The sequence below is a fragment of the Microchirus variegatus genome (genome assembly GCF_963457635.1).
Source record: "Microchirus variegatus genome assembly, chromosome: 9".
In the NCBI taxonomy this organism is placed as follows: Eukaryota; Metazoa; Chordata; class Actinopteri; order Pleuronectiformes; family Soleidae; genus Microchirus; species Microchirus variegatus.
The window spans coordinates 20,899,508-20,919,895 of record NC_139810.1 but is presented as its reverse complement, the minus strand read 5'-3'; the positions used below and the strand labels follow the sequence as shown (position 1 = coordinate 20,919,895).

Below are 20,388 nucleotides of genomic sequence, written 5' to 3'. Positions count from 1 at the left end.
CAGCGCTTAACTTGGATGCCTTGTTGCAGCCATCAGTGCTGTCAACAGTCATTTCCGAATGATGAAGCAATGTCAAGTTTCTCCATGCAGAATATTAAACTCAACATTTTGTTATTAGGCTAAATATTACGCTAAATATTACGCTCAATCACTGATGACCACCCAAGGCACATCTCATGGATCCATAAATCAACTTATATAATCTTAATGGTTTCAATGAATGTGTACATTTATCTTATTTATTAATTACTTTCTTTCAAGTTTGTCATTTCACATTGAAAGTGTCAACATTAAACTGTCAAACGAGTACACACAATTCTGATTAAGCCTCTCGGCTCCACACGACTCTCTCAGTATCGCTGTCGCTAGATGTCGTGTTGCCTGGCGACATGCCAACACTGCACGCAGGAAGTGATGTGTTTTATATCAAGAAAGACAAACAAAAACAGCAAGATGGCTGCATACGGATTGAAGTATCGCTGAAAAAACACAAAGAAGCACCCATGAAAAGCTTCAGAAGTGAATTCTGAAGGAAAAAACGCCGCCTTTCCCCCACGGACACCTGATCTACCAGTGAAAATTCTCGCGGGAACAAAACACAACTCCTTATATGGACATCCTGGGAATGTGTGTTTATAGGTCAGATCTTCAGGCTTTAAAAATATATATATAGTTTTTGTCCTCTTCTGTGTTTTTCCGAGTAGCGATAATTTTGCAAGCCAAGCGAAATTTGAACTGTGACATATTTCCAAATTTCATAAATTATTTTGAGCACTTTTTTGCTCAGGTATATATATATATATATAGTTGATGAAAATAAAAGAAGAAAGAAAACAATTTCATCAGATTGCCTAAACATTGTGCAGAAAAAAGACACCATAATGCACATATATTCTTTTAGCCTCTGTTTATACATTTTAATAACATAGTACATAGCAGCCCACATTCTCTGTGTTCTAAAGGTTAATATTATAAAGTTTGTCTTCTGTTAGCGATGAAACATGATAATATCAATGCTGTGTTGTTACCTCAGCAATGTCATGCCAATAATACCATTAATGTAGGGGGTGGGGCTTCTGGAGAAGCACTGCTGGTAGGGATGGATTTGTTTTTTGTGCTATTGAATTCAAATATCAAAAATCATTCTCCAAAAGTGTTTACTCTACCTTTGTGGTGGAAATTGTTTTTTTTTTTCTCCCCATGAGCAGAAGCCTTTTGGTTAAACAACATTCTACTTGTTTTATAAATGAGACTCACTTTCAACTCGACTTTAATTTCAATTTTATGCATTCACGTCCACACACGGTAATTATTGAGTTCTGGGCCAAAAGCCTAATCACTTCTGTGGATCACAAAGTTTCTAGGAGTTTGCAAATGTAATCTGACGACAAACAACTGAGCCTGAAACTCTGAAATTTAATGTGACATAATGAGAAATATGAGCACAAGCCTGAAAAGCAGGCTTCATCAATGTGACCTCAAATGTTGTTAAATTTCTCCTTTCATGTGTTTATTTTGTAAACAAAAAAACAAAGAAAAACTTAAGATTGATTATGAAACGAATTGATTTCAAGGCGATATTATTATTATTATTATTATTATTGATAATAATAATCATTTTAGTTAACATTCACTTGGGGCAGAGATTGAATGAAATAGAGGTAATTGAAGTCGAAAAGCCCACATACTGTTCTGAGTCAGAGAGGCTAATGAAAGATTTATATTCTGTTCATTACATGTTGAAACGGTTCTTTTTAAATTAAATCTGCAGCGAGGTCAGCTGTGTAGTCTCTTGTGAGGAGCCTGGATCATGTGGAGAGCTGATTAAGGTTTAATAGTTTCATCCCAGAAACATAGTGCTGTCCTGAAATGATCATTTTTGGAGGATGCACAGTAGTTATTAGCTCTATAACTATGCTGCTGTAAACAAAAGGTGTGCGTTTAATTTAATGATGAATGAAAAACCATAGAGACATCGATCTTGTCTTCCAAAAATTACATTACTTCACAACTAAAGTGCATTCTTAATCACCTTTGTATCTTCTGAACCAAAATTACCATATTTATTTATTCAATTGATTCATGCGACTCATTAACAGATTTATTTTACCAGGGAGTCAAATTGAGATTAAAATATCTCTTTTTTCAGAGAGATCAGGCCAAGGTAGCAGCTGTATAAATTCACAAAAACAACATATGACATAAAACACATTTAACTCGCAACATGTCTTAAGAAATTAACATTTTCAGTGCTCGTTCTTGAAAAACACCCTCAGGTCTCCGTCACCACATTCTTTTTGATTCCCTTAAATTTGCTGAGAAATATGAGTGAAACTAATTTGAGTTCTTTTTGAATGTTGTTCCATGTCCAAGGTGCATTATAGGACAATGTTTTTCACAAGCTCTGTAAAAACCCAGGGGACTGTCATACTGTTTTGTTACTGGTCAGGTGATAGGCACAATAGGTTTGGGCTAGAACAGGATTTCTCACAGCACCAACAGCCTCTCAATGAACAAACCACAATGACGTCTGCAAACATAAACCATGATGAGCACAATGTCTGTTGTTTACCTGGTCTCAATACGTGGTCCGCTGCTTGGTGGACGTCTCATGATGTTGTACAATAGCTTTCACCTCTGGTTGAAAATGTTTACCTCACATAATTACGTGTGACATAAATATTGTGAAACACGAAAAACTCTAGTTTATGGCAACACAATTCAAGAAAGTAATTTAGTAAACTTGGATTTTTGTGAGACAGGGTTGGTGCAACAAAAGTTTGAAGTCTATATACTAAGTGCATATGTAAGCTATCTGCTCTTCTCTGTTCCAAGTCTTTATGCTAAGCTATGTGCTAATGTAAGCTATCTGCTTTCCTCTGTTTCAAGTCTTTATGCTAAGCGCTTATGTAAGCAATCTGCACTCCTCTGTTCCAAGTCGTTATGCTAAGCTAAGTGCTAATGTTAACTATCTGCTCTCCTCTGTTCCAAGTCTTTATGCTAAGCTAAGTGCTTATGTAAGCTATCTGCTCACCTCTGTTCCAAGTCTTTATGCTAAGCTAAGTGCCAATGTAAGCTATCTGCTTTCCTATGTTTCACGTCTTTATGCTAAGCTCAGTGCTAATGTAAGCTATTCCATTGCTATCTTATGTGGTGGTTGATTTAAAACACATGTTGTGTAGGTGAACAGCTTTCAATTCAATTGAATTTCACATTCAGCGACATAGTGTTTGTGTACCTGAGGGAACAAAAAGTCAACTTGATACCGTTACATTTGGGGCTAATTTAAGCTGCGGCTGTAATTTAAGGTGACAGACAGACTAGCGCAGGAACTGTCATTTTAGCAGAGGAGAGCTGAGCAAGGTTGTAGGAGATATCAGGGACACAGTTAAGCCTACAGAGAATTAATGGCCTCCTCTGAAGGATTTGGACTGAATCAGGATGTAAGAGGCCACTCAAAGGTTAGCGTGAGATTTACAAAGTTATGATTAAATGCAGGAAATGGTGACGGTACGTTCATTTGTCCGCAGAGCAATGCATCGCTCAAAGAGGAGTCTAAGAAATGAGAGATGGCCGAAAAACGACCTGTTTTCAAGGACTATAGATTACAGGATTGCAGGGATATAAATAGTATCTACACACGGCAGCAATGCTGCAGTATCAGTGAACATCCAACCATATTGATTGTTTGGTCTGGGAAAAAAAAACAAAGCAAGCCGTGAAATTCAAGAAAGGCATTACATACAGTATGTATGTAGATGTAACCCCTTCACCTGCAGAAAGACACAGACAGACGGCAGCAAATACTGCTCCAGAGATCCAAGTGGTCTGTGATTTTCTTAACACAAAGTGGACCTGTTTGTCAAGCCCTTATAAAAAGTTAAACCCTGGACCATTCTGCCAGTCCTGGGGTTCCTCAGTTTTATGTCCAATTCTAGTACAGTGTCTGCAACTGACAGCTGCTTCAATTTGGGCCAGTGAAAAAAATAAATAAATAGAAGTGTGTTTTTTAATTTAGGAAAAGCTCCCACTTTAGTTTAATTAGAGGGAAAATTAGATTTTGAAACTAAAGTCTGATCTCCTACATAAAACACCATGACTTGTCTTTTTGTTGTTGTTGAATGTAATATTAATGAATGTAATTTTCTGAAGACTGAAATACATTATCTCTTATTAACGTTACTTGACCTGAAAATCTGATTAGATATAATATTTCTTACATTTATTCTACCTATGAGCTGACCTTGTGAATCTATCAACGCAGGCTGCTTTAATCAAAGTTTATAAGGTTGTTTTTTTGAAAATACTTTTTTTTCCTTTTGTCTCTTTTTGAACTGTAATCAGTCATGTCATGAGTGATTAATGGCGTGTTTAGTTCTTGAAAGCAGCAAGTTGTCAATTGATAAGTTTTTTTGTTATTTAGTTTATAAAATATGAGGAAAGTTTAAAGACAAATCATAGAATGTTATCAACTTCAAATATATATGTACATATATATTTACATATGTATGTATGTATATATGTGTGTATATATATATATATATGTGTGTGTGTATATATATGTGTGTATTTATTTATATGTATTTACATATATTTGTACATATATATGGATATATGTACATATATGTGTGTGTATATATATGTGTATGTGTGTGTATATATATGTGTATGTGTGTGTATATATATGTGTATATGTACATGTACATATATGTGTGTATATGAACATGTACATATATGTGTGTATATGAACATGTACATATATGTGTGTATATGTACATGTACATATATGTGTGTATATGTACATGTACATATATGTGCGTATATGTACATATATGTGCGTATATGTACATATATGTGTACATGTACATATATATGTGTATATGTACATGTACATATATATGTGTATATGTATATGTACATATATATGTGTGTATATGTACATGTACATATCTGTGTATATGTACATATGTGTGTATATGTACATGTACATATGTGTGTGTATATGTACATGTACGTATATGTGTGTATATGTACATGTACGTATATGTGTGTATATGTACATCTACATATATGTGTGTATATGTACATATGTGTGTATATGTACATGTACATATGTGTGTGTATATGTATGTATATGTGTGTATATGTACATGTATGTATACATACATATGTACGTATGTATACATACATATGTACGTATGTATACATACGTATACGTGTGTATATATATATAAACATATATAGAATTGTTCTAAATTCTGATGTCTCAAAAGGAAAACACAAACAAACAATAATTCCAAGTATGCTGCTTGAAAGCAAAAACATCATGTTCAGATAATGTTTATGAGTGTAGTATATAGTTGGACAATGATAATCATAATCATACGAATCATTTGAACATCTATAGCCTTTTTGTAGCCTTTTATCAATGGCTGTGTATTTGGTCCTTTAAACTTTCAGACTAAAAGGTGTCATATTGTGGGTAGTTAAGATGACTGCAGATAACCAGCAACTGTCCACACATGAATTTCATCCTCAGACAGCGGCTAATTGGTAGTTTGACCGACAGTTCCCTCATGAATATATCTACAGTCCTGCATTCAGATTTCACTCAAAATCACCACCATGCTTTTTTTTTTTTTTTTTTTTTTTCAAACCAAACATTCAAAACTGACCACAGAAATCAGCCGAGACTTTCAAATCGAGGTAGCAGTCCATTGTTACAGTTCCCCTTTGTCAGCTGAGCAGTCCAGCTCAATGCTGATTAATGAGCAGGGGTCAGACTCTCCTCAGGAGGAAGCCGCCATTATCTCTGATACTGTGGTTGTGATCATTTCAGAAAGGAGGCAAAGTCGGTCGAGGCAATCAGGGCTAATGCCAACGAAAGAGCAAACACTTTGATCTGAGCTCACCTTCCCTTATTTGTCTTTCTAGAGAATCGAGTGAATTGAACAGAGACTCATTTAGTCTCTTTTTAAAGGTTTTGGCTCTCAGTGTAATTTCAGGCCAATTTTTTTCTTTGATTACACAATAGCAACAATGTAACACGAAGACAAAATTGGTGATTATAATGAGGCTTGTTAAGGCTATCATTTGTTTAATATGTTTAATTCGATGTGCAGTGTGCAACATTCTGTATAGCTTCATATAATATATGAATATATAATATAAGATAAATTTAAGATGTAATATAAATGGTGCTGTTTTTATCAGTGTGTCAGTGATTCTGAGTTTATATGTTTGTGGCTTTGTGTGTTATTCAAAGATCAAAATACTGGTTTGGATGCAGTTTGATAAGTAAATATAAATGAATCACTGTTTCCTAAATTCAGTGACATGACTCTAATTAACTGCAGTAAAGAAACATCTGTTAGACACTGCTCGTGTAGGAAGGAGGTCTGTTATCAACACTGTCTTGGGTTTAGTTTTGTCACACCTTGTCTCAGATTGATTCAGAGGCAAAGCCCAGAGCGCAGCCTCATTAAACTGCAGCGCTGAGGTTTCCTGCCTCTCTTTTTGTTAACAGTAAACTTTCCCCTATCAATCTGTTTCAGGACTCAGATTCACTTCACAGTGGCCATTGATTTCACTGCATCAAATGGTGAGTGTTTTGCCTGTGATCAACCTGCACCGCCTGCATTTGTCATTTGACTCGCTATATTGACCATGAGATGACAAAATGATGTTCCTCTGCTTGTACATTTAAAAGGGTGACATACAGCAAAGATGATGATAAACACTGTTTTCAAATTGCAAAATTCTAACCTGATACTTTATATAACAGAGAATACAAAGCAAATATAAGATGTGTATTTAACGACACCGTGCAAATCAGGGAACGTTCACATCTATATTGTTCTTCTCCAATCTTGCCCTACAGAGAAAACAGCCAGTCCTCATGCGATGTTCATTCAGCGTTTGACTCATCATCATAGTATCTTTCTGATTTATAAAGACACATCACATTTACATAACTAGCAAATCTGGATCTTTCCTGAAAAACAATATATGAATCAGAAATGCACATTTCATAATTCAAAAGTCAGTGTAAGGGAGTAGAAATTTATTTATATATTTATTTATTCATGTGGCATTGGTCTCAGTGCATATTTGGATATGGGTAGGAACCTTGTTTGTCTAGAGCAGGGCTATTCAACTAAATTTTCCGGAGGGGCCGGTCAACCCCTGTACTACTATTTCGTGTTGCATGTACAGTAAACGGATACAAATAGATACAAAATGTTATAATTTTTTTAGCACTAATTTATTGAAATGGCTGTAAGCAACAAAACCACCAGCATTCAGGTACAATTCCTTTTTTGCGTATAGTGCAAAAAGGTTACAGTTACAGTGCCACCAACATTTGGGTATAACAGTCACAATTGGCTCTTACAAAATTAGACGTAACATAAATATAATACAAAGTGTCGCAAAGTGCCAGAAATAGGCGAAGCTACCGTTTTATTAGCTTTTTAGTAATACATTCATTATGTATGGGTTAATGGGCCGCGGGGCCGGTCCAAGAAGGGCCGGTTCTGGCCCCCGGGCCTTAAGTTGAATAGCCTTGGTCTAGAGTTTCACTCAAACTGTTTTTGACTTGGGACTAATTGTTGAGGCTAAGCCAACGCTTCAAGCCACTGAGGTGTCGCACCTGTGCCAAACTATGCTGAGTTTATGGGCACTAAGAGGCTTTGTGAATGACAATAAATTGACTTAATGTGTCCATTTGGTAATTACAGTGCGACACCTCAGTGGCTTAAAGCACCGGCTTACGCCCGTACAGTGTAACTTTAAAGTAATAAACACGTCCTTCTCTTCTCAATCAGTAGTCAGCAGAACAACACTTTTCCAGCAGAGTATAAGCCAGACACTGCACACTGAGCCCCACCTATGATTCAGAAAATCCACTTTATTCATGGGGTCACTCATGTGTCTCTCACCGCAGCTGTCAGCTCACTCTCACTCTGACCTGTCTTGTCTTGAAAGGAAATCCGTCCCAGTCCACTTCACTCCACTACATGAACCCATACCAGATGAATGCCTATGCCATGGCCCTGAAGGCTGTAGGAGAGATCATCCAGGACTATGACAGTGATAAGATGTTCCCTGCGCTGGGGTTCGGGGCTAAGTTGCCTCCTGATGGCAGGGTCTCCCACGAGTTCCCTCTGGTGAGGTTCATTCTTATCGTTGTGGTATAAACTGCACGTCAGGATTCTTTATCTGATTGAACGTGAACATGATTGTATGTTGAAAATGCTCCAGTGGAGCTCATTAGTGTGAGCACTCATCTGTGTGTCTATGCTCTCTCCAGCTTGTATGCGTTTGATGTGCCATGTTTTTCTGTGCAATATGGATGTGTGTATTTTGCAATGAATGCTGCTACACCTCTCTGACATGCATAATTCTGGAGTGAATTCCTTTTAACTTTTATAGCGCAAATTAGGTTCTGTAAGGTTGAAGGATTGTTAAATCAATTTGGCTTCTCTCAGCCAGGCTAATGTGGCTTTGGCTGTGGCTTAGTGCAGGCTAACAAAGAGTCTGTCTACATAGTAATGCCAACATCACTCCATATTTCCAGTAGAATTTGCAAACTGAGATTCATCTCACCATATCATTGAAGCCTCATCCTTTTATGCTTTAGTCTTGTAAGTGGTATTAATATAAAGTCACGGTCCTGTGTTAAAGGTCCAATGTGTTATATTCAGGAGGGTTTAGCAACTGGTATAGCTCAGTGGTAAATTCCACAGACGGTGTGGAGGGCTGTGATTCAAATCCCGGTCAGGGCAGGTCAGCCAATACCCAGTGTGGTCCCTTAGGCAAGGCCTTTAATGCCACTTGCCTTTCTCAGATGTGAGAATTGATCAATGTAAGTCGCTTTGGATAAAAGCGTCAGCTAAATTACATGTAATGTAATGTTTATGGGCAGAAATTTAATATACTACTCATGCCTGTTCAATCACTTTAAAATTAAAATAGTTTGGTTTTCATTACTTCAGAATAAGCATTTGTATGTACTTTAGGCAAGAATACATCTGGTTAAGTGATTGATTAAACTGACCTGCTGAAGTTTAAAGTAAGCGTCAGAATGGGGAAGAACAGTGATTTAAGTCACTTTGAACATGGCACGGTTGTTGTGTTGGTGGTGCCAGATGGGCCATAATATACTGAGTATTTCAAAAACTGCTTATCTCCTGGTTTCGTGCATAACCGTCGTCTAAAAACAAGAAAGACGATATCCAGTGAGCAGCAGTCCTCTGAACAAAATGCTATTGTTGATGTCTCTATCTGCTCCCACTTGGCTCCATTCTTAGAAAGTATGGCATGGCGTTCCACTATTATGCAGATGATTAAAAAGAATGATGTGGACTCTTTTACCCTTTATTTTCTAGATGACATAAAGGCCTGGATGGCTTTGAACTTTTTAAATTTTAATGAGAAAAAGACTGAAGTGATGGTTTTTGGTGGCACCTCTGGGATCCCCTCCCTGTAGATCTGGGCTCCTTGGCCCAACTTGTAAAACCCACCATTACAAACCTGGCAGTGAAAATGGACTCTGATCTGAAGCTCGACAGCCAGATCAGGTCCATTGTCAAATCAAGTTTCTTTCATTTAAGGCAGCTGGCCAAAATGAAGTCGATTCTCTCGAGGCTACACTTTCGAAATGGTAATTCATGCCTTTGTGACCACTCTTTATGTGGGGGTTAGCGCGTCCTCCACTGCTGGTACAAAACGCTGCCGAACGTCTTTTAACGGGCACACGCAAATTTGAGCACATTTCCCCCATTTTAGCCTCACTCCACTGGCTGCACATACATTCCAGGATCCATTTAAAAAAAATCCCTGAATGGCCTTGCCCCGCCCTACCTCTCTTAGCTTCTACACCCATATTCACCGGCTCGCTCTCTCAGGTCAGCTGATCAGCTGCTCCTTTGTGTGCCCAAAACCAAACGGAAGCTCAGAGGGGATCGTGCCTTAGCAGTCGCAGCTCCCAGACTTTGCAATGATCTTCCTTTGAACATTAGACAGGCCTCGTCCTTGCCTGTTTTTAAATCCCTTCTTAAAGTCCCACCTCTTCGCTTTGGTCTTCGACACTTTGCAAGCTTAACAAGTTGGATTGGATGTCAGTGGATAGAGCGGAACTCGTTTGTGTTCTGTATCTCTAATAAATTGGCGGTTGAGTGTAAGTACATGAACTTCATGCTGTACGTCCTATTAGGTGTGCGCTGTATAGGTGCAGTGTCTCATGCTGTCAACGTGAGGATGTTCGTATATGACAATATCATAATGTTTAGTCATTATATGTTATAATTCTGTCAAATATAAATGTTATCGTTACGCCGTGCCCAGCCACTTCCCTACATTCTTGTCATGTTTGCCGTCTCAGATAGTGCAGGAATCTGGAGCTTTGTGTTCCTTAAAGCAGCCGCAGCTACATTATGCAGCAGCTTGGAGCCTTGGTGTGAGATGGGTCAGTACGGCAGAAGCGTGTTTACGCATTGAGTTGTACTATTACTTTTCTGAATGTTCCGAAACCAAGGCTCTCACAAAATCTTCAGAGTGGATCTGCACAGCTATCGGGCTGTCATCACCACCTTATAAACCCAACAGGTGATTGAATATATGACGTCATGTTCATTGTCATCAATAGGCCAGAATATCAATTATTTCAAAGGTTAGTCCTGAAGGCAGTGTTTTCAGCTGAAATACTGTTGTTCACATCAAATATTTGTTATGCCACAGCCATTGTATTCCATACTAAAAAGCCCCTTTGTTGTGTTTCATTCGTGTTCGTTTTCCTCAGAACGGTAACATCGAGAACCCGTACTGTAACGGCATGGAAGGGATTCTGGACGCTTACCATCAAAGCCTTAAGACGGTTCAGCTGTATGGACCCACCAACTTCGCACCCGTTGTGAATCACGTGGCAAGGTAAACACTGTCGGATGTATTCAGACACCGAGTGAAGGCTTCTCCATGAACGGAGCAGACCCAGGGAAAGAATAGGCAAAGTGAAATTCTCGTATCTGACGTTTTATGGACCAAACAGTTAATCGAGAAAATAATCGACAGATTAATCGATTACGAAAATAGTCGTTAATAGTGAATAATGTTGATGATCCTTTGTTCTGATCTTTGACGATAGTAACTCACAATATCTACGTTGTGCTTGGTGCTGCAGTTATCAATAACGTGGCCAAAATGTCTCAAGCAAGCATCGACTCTTTAATCTCCTGAAGAGTCATTGCTCTTTCCGTTGTCACTGACTCGGGCTCCCGTCTTTGATTTAATGTCATCACTGCACAGTCGAACTGAACGTGCAGTAAGGGCTCACCTCTGACCTGCCCTTGCCTCGTGCTGATCCAACATGTTTCCCCCCCCCTCGCCTTCTCGCTCATCAAGTCTGGTCAGTTGAGCGCTGGGCAATCAATAATGCTCTGAAAGAATAAGACTGCAGCACTTGCATAAACAGTTTAATAAATTATTCATAGGGCAGCCAGCAATGGTCCGATTGAAACTAGGCCACCCTCTCTGTGGTGTCTCTGATGGGTTTTGTAATAGTGTCTGGATAGACCTCTGCGACGTGAAGAGCCTATATTAAGCTTTTGTGTCACATGTTGGGAGGAGTGGGGAGGGGGCATGTCTGAACAGAACTTTTTTTTTTCTAATATTTTTATTCTATTTTTTTTTTTGATAGCATGCACAGTGATTGCCACCCCTGGCAGGAGTGATTGTTCAAATCAGTTTGATGTAAATCCATAAACATGTAGAACATATCCGTTCTCAACTTTCCTTTGCTTCCATGTTTCAGATATGCTGCAGCGGTTCAAGATGGATCTCAATATTTTGTCCTGCTCATAATCACTGATGGCGTCATATCAGATATGGCTCAGACCAAGGAAGCCATAGTGAACGTAAGTCCATCTCTAACTGTAGCCGGAAGACATTCACCTCTCTGTTTTCTCTCTGCACGGCATTGGCATTGCAGGTGCTTTTAGCTCCTTGTGTCACTGCTCTCAGGCTTTCTGTTACTTTAAGGGCTTCCTAATCCAGCAGCAGTAGATTTGAGGATTTATAGGATGTTTTCTGCTCCACTTTTTTCACGTCCAGTGCTTTGCTCTCCTGTTTGTCCAATATTTTCCCCTTTCTTATTAAACCACTTGGGAGTCTGGGGGCTCAGTTGGGATTTAATCTCAGGTCAACAGGTTCAACTAATTAGAGGCATGGGTTTTATCCATTGCTCTACATGAGGCACATTTCAGGATTTTATTTTGTTTGTTTAGCCTTTTCTGTTTAAAATCTGTATAGTTTGATGTGTCTTCCGGGGTACGGCTGGCGCTTTGTGAGTCTGTCATCTCGGTACACTCTGACCCACAGCAGACTGGGTTTAAAGGGAATTTGCGACTGTTAATCAAACCATTCGAACAGCCACACCTTCCTTTTAAGATCTTGTCTGCTGCTCTGCACCACTCTGGCCGAACCTGCCGTGTCCTCGTGTCACCTCTCACCTCGCAGTCTGGACCTGCTACCCTCATTTTCTCTGCCACAGAGCAAAGAACCAAATGACTTGCTTCACCTTGCTCTGCCGAGATGAACCATAAAAAAATGCTTAATGCTCATCCCTCCACCTCTGCTTTTTCATAAGTGCTCTCTGGTGCTGTGATGTATCTTTCGAGATGTCTTTAAGCAGAACTATGCAGGATTTTTACCCTAATTTAACAGTGTGATGATTAAATGGCTTATTGCAGGGAAATTGGGGGGCTGTCTCTTCACTCCCCCCTAACATCTGTTAGCAGGAAACCAGCCTTGCAAGATCAGGGCTGCCCAGAGTCCTCAAAATGAAGAGGTCTTGTGAAGTCTCAAGTCTCACGATAAACACAAATTGCTTCAGCGCACCACACACACACGCACACACACACACACACACACAACCTAGCCAGCTACTGGTTATACGATCAAGGCAGGGATAGCGTTATTTTAGACGTTCATTTTGGCAGAGCCGGCAAAAAAGAAGCTGACTGGCATGGACATGGCTCCCCAGCATGTGTTCGTCAGCTCCATTTAAAGGACTCATATTATACCCTATTTCTACAAGTTAACCTAGTTCCCTGGTGTCCTAATGAACATGTCTGTGACATGCTTTGGTCAAAATACCTTAAGGATGAAGCACCACAGCAGTTCAATCATATATCATATATAAAATGTTTCCAATTAACATGGAAATCCTCTGAGGCTGGAAGTTTGTGTAGAACTCTGTGCAGCCAAGAATAGAACACTTTGCGTATTTCCGCTCTTCCAGATGTTATTGCCCTCGCCTGGAATCTTGCGTTTTTTTCGGGACAAAGCGGAGCTCCGCGAGACAATTTCAACTCTGACGTCAGATACCTAGCAGAAGTTGACTTTGCGTGTTTTACCCCCCTTACTTCGACTGAGGCGGACCACAAAAACATGACATCATACATGAATCATCTTTTTTCACACTTTGTCTCCTCATAGGGCCGCCAGAGTCCCAAATATAAGTATTAAAACGATCAAAAAGTGGATTTTGCATAATATGTCCCTTTTAAAAAAAATGCACATGGCCAGGACAGCGGAAGGGAGTGTTGAGCGTTGGTTTTGAGTTTTCACGATGATGAGAATAAAGCAGTAGATAATGGCTGGATGGACAGATGGGTGTTTACGGTCGTGTCGTAAAAATATGTACTCAGAAACTGTAGGGGGAGCTCCGTACACAATTAAGATTTTTATCGTTTGTTGTTGTTTTAATTTTTTTATTAATTTATCCTTTCCCAATCCACAAAGTGAATGTAATGTCGACTCTAGAAACACTAACTAACAAAAAGTGTCATATACATTTATAATGTGCCATTTTTCCACTTATTGTAACAAGCTGATGTAAATTTGTTTTTCAATAGGTACAGGAATGTGTTTATTATGGGCCTATGCAGTGAGAGCAGTGAGAACTGTATGGTAACACTATTATTGAGAAGTACAGAATTACAGAGATTAGCGTTAGTTAAGCATTAAAGGCACCATATGTAAGAATGTGGCCAAAAACGGTTACTACACTCCAATTCAAAATACTGAGGTCTTTAAGGTTTTCTCCGCCATTGTAGCTCAGACATAACTCGCAACCTGTGGTTGCTCGGCAGTTGAGACTCTACTGACTGCAATGATTGGTAGACGGCGGTAGGTGGCGCCACATGCCAAAACATGATTTCAAAACATAAACATGATTTGCAGTTTGCAAAATAATTTTTTTTAATGCAAATATTTTGTCTGTACTGTTGTTGTTATTGGTGAGTTCAGTTTGTTATATGAACATTATTCCTGAGTCTCTGTGACATATTAGGAGGATTTTATGACCAGTTGCTTTCGATTTATTACATAATGCACCTTTAATAAATATTAAATTCATCATTTATAATGCATGAATACTTATTAGTATGTAGCTTATAAACAGTTATAAATGTTTTACTCATCCCATCAGCTGAGGAACAGCGTCCAAATAGCTGCTGTACTCAAGCAGCCAATCAGCAGCCACCTCTAACAAACGAGCTCTTTGATCGTCTTACAAGGGACTGCTCTCTCACCTCTCTCTGTGTCCAGCAGTCGCTCAGTACATGCTAACACTTCAGCACATCAGTAAAACATTTATAACTCTGTTTATAAACTACATACTAATGATTATTCATGCGTTATAAATGATGAATTTGATATTTATTAATGCTTAACTAATACTGATAGTCTGTACTTATTATAAAGCGTTACCGACGTTAGATATTGATAGTGAGATCCCCGGAGTGACGGTGCACTGCAAAGTAACAAATGGTGTAGCCTGAATAATTCAGCTCTGGATACAGAATCTAATCTTGCAATCATAGGTGCACGCCTTTGGGGTTTTCTGTTGCCGCAAAGGGGCAAAAACAATGTATGTTTTTTTCGTGTATGTGTGTATGGAACACAAGGTCCTGAGGAATGAGCTTAGTGGAGGGAGAGATAAAATGGGACAAGGGATGGAGATTGAAAAACGACGGAGAACATGAAGAGGGTGGACCATGTCTGTCTGTTTACTCGTATCTGTGACAGGCTTCTCCCCTCGGGAGGTTTTTCCAGGAACGCTGACCTACTTTTACCTCTGTAGATGCACTTCTACCACAAGCATCATTCATTCATGCCAGAGCTTTCACATTCTCCACTTCAGGACCAGGGTCTAAAGTCATTCAATGGACTGTGCTTCACACCGCAAACTATGGAGAAGATAAACTTTATTAAAGCTTCATTAAGTTTGGGTTTTGCACATGTGGCATTCTTATTTTGACTTTAACAGAACATTGTTGTCAAAGGAGCCTGTAAAATGCAAATGTTGTGTATATGTTATGCATAGGCAGCTAAAACATTGTGTTAAATGCCGTTTCTATATGAATTTGAACACGATGGGAAACGGAGCGGCCGCGATGCTGTGGAGCATTTATTTTCTGTCCTGTTTAATTTTGCTTGTTATTGCTTCTGTCTCGGGTTTCTCTGGGGAATTAATCACGTTAATACCAACAGAATGCAGAATGAAAAGTGAATTGTTGGGGGGGGGGGGAAACGTAATTGGAAATTTAACCCCTCATTGCACTGATAAAAATGATTGTGTCAGGGGGATTTGTGTTCTTCCATCGAAGTAAATTAAAAGCTGACTACATATTTTTTTGAATGTGTTTTTGTAATAACAGGCAGCCAAACTTCCCATGTCTATCATCATTGTTGGAGTTGGTCAAGCTGAGTTTGATGGTGAGAAAAACAAAAGTTAGTGGTAACTTGCACGACCACAAGTGTGTCAGCAATTACATGAACAGAGTGAAATTATCATAATTATAATTTTGCTTTGATTAGTCTTGTCATCAAGTATATTAACGTGTGTCTTTTGGATACTGCAATATACCAAGGAGTATTTTTTTAATCATGTTTTATCTCTAGCCATGGTGGAGCTTGATGGTGATGACATCAGGATCTCCTCAAGAGGGAAGTTGGCAGAAAGAGACATCGTACAGGTGAGATGTTTCCAGTGTTGAGTTTCACCGTACGCTCATTGAGTGTCGACTCATTTCCTGAAAGCACAATGGTTTAAAAGCATGAATGGAGTTAGTTTTCCTTCTTAAAATGTGATAATTTTGTGATAAAGTATTTCACATCTTTTTGGTCACTTCCCATTATCTCTCACCTTGCAGCAACAGTCTTTACTTGTATAATGTGTTTAAAACCAATTGACATGACATTGACACTCGTCAAAAGATGATCTCCTCCCAAAATGGACATTTTCTTTTTGACGGCTCACTTTTAGCATGCACCATCTTTATTAACATATAGACATGTCATTTTGTTTCTCTGCTCTTCTTCTCTGTTGAGTCTAAAATGTAAATCCTGATCCAAGTTGTGCAATTTAAACTTGTCAATTTATGGAACTTTCCTTGACACATTTATGCCCGGAAGAGACTCATCTATTCGAATGTCATCCTGACTGCTATCTATCACAAATGTGTTTTATCCACATTTATTTACACAGAAGCTCATCTGTGTTCTGATTCTCAAATACTTGTTTTCTAGTTGAGTATTTAGCGTTGAAAGCATGGCCTACAAAGCTTGAACACCTCAGCAGTTGGCCTCTTCAAATATTTCACGACATGTGATGAAGTTGGTGGAGTCAATTAGCAACAGCACGTACTGAGAGTATGAGTGAAAAGCACCTGTGGGTATTCTAAGGATCATGTATACTGTATATTCTTTTTTTTTTTTACTCGATCTCGGGATCGATTTTTCAGGAGCTTTTCTAGCCAACATTGTGCCAAAATGGAGTCACGCGATGTCCGGAGCTCTATTGCTAGTTTGGGGTCTTCTTTAATAGAACATGATGTTGATTTTAGCAAATGATGTACCTATTGAAAACTAGAAAAGCACACAGCGAGCGCAGCCCTAACCCCCCCCACGGATCACACCCAAAATTGAATGACTTTTTCCTGGTCTCGTTGTGGACATTTCCTGAAAATATCAAGTTATGTTGCTAACAGACAGACAGACAAACGAACAAGCTCCGGTGAAAACATATACCTCCTTGGCGGAGGTCAATAAATCAGAAGATGAAGCGCAGCTAGTGGGTGCGTGGTTGTGACTTGACAGCTGGTATTGTCCATTAGGTGTCTGGTTTTAGGTCAGTTTCAGTCAAATTGCACATCTGGAGGGTTCAAGTTTGTATTTGTCTACTTCTACTTTTTGCCCATGGTTACATACATTGTATATAACACAAGAGAAATTAAATAATGTCAATGCAAAAACCCCACCGCAACAAAGAATATAACCGACATGCAATCAGTGGATAACCTGATGAAGTCATGTCTTTGTCCACAGTTTGTACCGTTCAGAGACTACATGGACCGCACAGGTAACCATGTACTGAGCATGGCAAGGCTGGCAAAAGACGTTCTCGCTGAGATCCCTGACCAGCTCATCTCCTACATGAAGAGCAGAGGTATTAAACCCAACCCTGTCCCACCACCTTACTCACCCGTTGACCACTCCCCAATCAACCCTGTCTGAGTCCCACGCTCCACTCTGGGTCGGTGTGCGACACGGTCGGGGTTGGTTGGTTGTTCGATTGATTGACTGATTGATTGATTGATTGCTTCTTTGATTGATTGGAAACTGCCTCCACCAACCCTCCCTTGAGGGGAAGATTGGAACACGTTTGAGGCCCTTTCATAAATATTTTTAATGCTAGATAAAATGAAGATGAGACTTTGGAGCATTGAGACTGTTCTAGGCGAACCTGCTGACACGTGAGAGGAGCCCGATAAAGACGGAGGGTTGTAGTCGTTTGCTGTCAAACCTGTCAAAGTGGTGATGTAATGGATAGTAAACCTGACTGAAGGCATAAATATATTAGAATGTGCCAGTGTGTATCATGTTTGTGATACCGTTTGGAGTTGATGTGTGTTAAACTAGGGGATAATGTGTGTATTTATTCATTGCAGAAATAATTTATTCCTTTAAAGAGGTTTAAAAGCGTGGGGGATTGAAGTAATATTTCCCCTGTAGTTTTCCATCTTATATTTTGTGACCAGTGTAATTAAGAAAAATAAACATTTCTACTTTGATAAGGACTGTAATATAAAAGCATGTGATAATAACCTATTCTGCAGTTTAGGAAACATTTTCTCTGATGGGTAATTTTTGATTGCCAGCTGTAATGTAGAAGACCTGCTGTGAGCTGTTTCCATACTAATTTACAAGCGCCATGTCTTGTATGTATTTGTAATATTTATATCAGAATGCACTAATTACTGTCCAAATAAAAAGCACAACAATGTTAATAAGCTGAAAAATCAGCATTGTGACAGAAAAACGACCACAATGAAAACAATGGAAAGGATCCCACATCATATTTTCAAAGAAGCTTGAACATTGTCTTCCACTATTATTTTACCCATATTACAATGGGTAGTACATTTAGAAGTATACTATCATATTATGTATCAAAATGCATTTTTAAAAACAATCTGTATGATTACAGAAAAAGATCAACTATTCAAAGGACACACAAACCTTCCTTGCAGTATGCATCCATGCTGCCAAATCTCATTTGTTATATTTGTTATCTATTTGAGTTTCTTTCCATTATGTTTGTTGTGGTTGTAGTTTATCATCTGGAATATTGGTTTTAAAGGAGCCTATAAATAGTCTTTTGAAAGACTGATGTCAGCAAACACCTTCCACTTTTACGCTTGGCAAATTGATTTGTTTTCCTAGGAAGAAAACCGAACAATCATAAAACTTGCAGAAAAGAATGAGATATTAGGGATATGTATGTTTTTTTTTTTTTTTTTTTTTAAGTGAAGAAAAATTAAGTGAGTGATTGCACAAAACAACAACAGCATGAGTCCATATTTTCAGTCTAAGTTTCTTGCTTCTGCACTGTGTACTAACATTGATTCCATTGAACATCATGTTGTGCAAATGCACATAGGCCTATTGTATTAAAAAGAACTTCACAATTTTATTTCACAATTTAACACGGAGACTATATTCACTGCATTTGTTTTTACTCTTTATACAGTTATAGCCATGTGTTGTGTCTATTCTGTTATCTATATTAACAAAGGCCATTATTTTCATTCACAATATCTCAATCCAAATGTGCCTATTATATGGAAACATATCCAAATTCAGTTACCCAGGTGTTGTTCTGCCAGCAGCAGCAGCAGCAGGTCTCATGTGTAAGATGTACATGCAGGAAAATGTTGGCGCTAATGAAACTGTTTAGGGAGATTAGGACGATTACAGCCTCAGTGACTGACGGCGCACTCTCTCGACCAGTGTCGTGTGCTTTTTATACTTACAGCTCTTCACTAATAATCGAAATGATGGCAATGTCGCTGAGCCTTGTTCGATATTCAAAGTCGAGACTTGTTTACAGTTCATCTGGAAAAAGTAAACGAGAAAAAACGAGTTTCTTTTCCCCATTCGTTGCGTTAGTCGGTCGCACGGCTGAGTTGAAGAGTTTTCCCTTAATGACACCGGAGAAATGACTCGACAGAGATCTGTGCTGTTGTCTGAGAATGTGAAGCTCTCGCATATTTTTCTCATAGTTGTTCTTTGTGTTCGTGAAATTCATGTTGCTTTATGAGCTCTGTAAGCCATTTAATGTCCTCTGACTCCCACTGTTTTGGTGATGTCTAAGAGTAGAGTTTGGGGGAAGTAGCAAGAACTCAATCCAGAGGCAGTGAATTTCTCTCTCATGGGCCCAGATCCACATTTTCTTTTTTTTATTTCTTCATCTTTTTTAATTTTTCCATCAGTGATTACTTTGTTCCCTCAGAAGACTAAGCAGCATTTAATCTCCTGCCAAATGAGGCCATTAAGTTTAGTGATACAGCACACACAAATACCAGTATACCTCTACAGAAAGCCATTCAAGCCAAAAAGAAATAATGAATATACACTGAATGCATTACTCTTCAAATCTATTTAAATATGTATTATGTTAAATTATACATATATATGATATATATTTATTAACTTTCCTCGCAAGTCATCTCTTTAGAATCTACTTTTCAAAGCACGTTTTATTGTTTCACTTATTTATTTTGAATTTAAAATAATGACATGGTTTTCATTACTCAGAACATTGGCAGGCACAATGTCAAATTAAGTCAGTGCCAGCATGCAGCTCCTGTACTAATGTTGCGTTATAATCCTCGACACTAGACACTGTTATCCTCAAAATCTGCTCCGTACCTGAAGCGAATAAATGAATAAATATGAAATGAGCACAGTGATGACACTTATGCAACTGTGAAACATCAAATTATCATGACGCATCCTGAGTCTAAAAGAAGTCTTTCCAACAAT

At 38.7% G+C, this 20,388-nt stretch overlaps 1 protein-coding gene across 2 annotated transcripts in view; it reads left to right on the top strand.

Moving 5' to 3' along the window:
- Positions 1-17,577, top strand: part of cpne5a (copine Va) — a gene marked incomplete at both ends in the record, with an annotated part of 73,934 nt that extends 56,357 nt beyond the window's left edge. For both annotated transcript variants that reach the window (XM_083895356.1, XM_083895355.1), the window contains 7 exons: positions 6,555-6,601; positions 7,987-8,168; positions 10,802-10,929; positions 11,810-11,912; positions 15,720-15,777; positions 15,964-16,037; positions 17,389-17,577. In XM_083895356.1, the coding sequence (XP_083751482.1) occupies positions 6,555-6,601; positions 7,987-8,168; positions 10,802-10,929; positions 11,810-11,912; positions 15,720-15,777; positions 15,964-16,037; positions 17,389-17,577 (781 nt within the window). The remainder of the gene's footprint in view (positions 1-6,554; positions 6,602-7,986; positions 8,169-10,801; positions 10,930-11,809; positions 11,913-15,719; positions 15,778-15,963; positions 16,038-17,388) is intronic.
- Between the last annotated feature and the right edge of the window lie 2,811 nt (positions 17,578-20,388).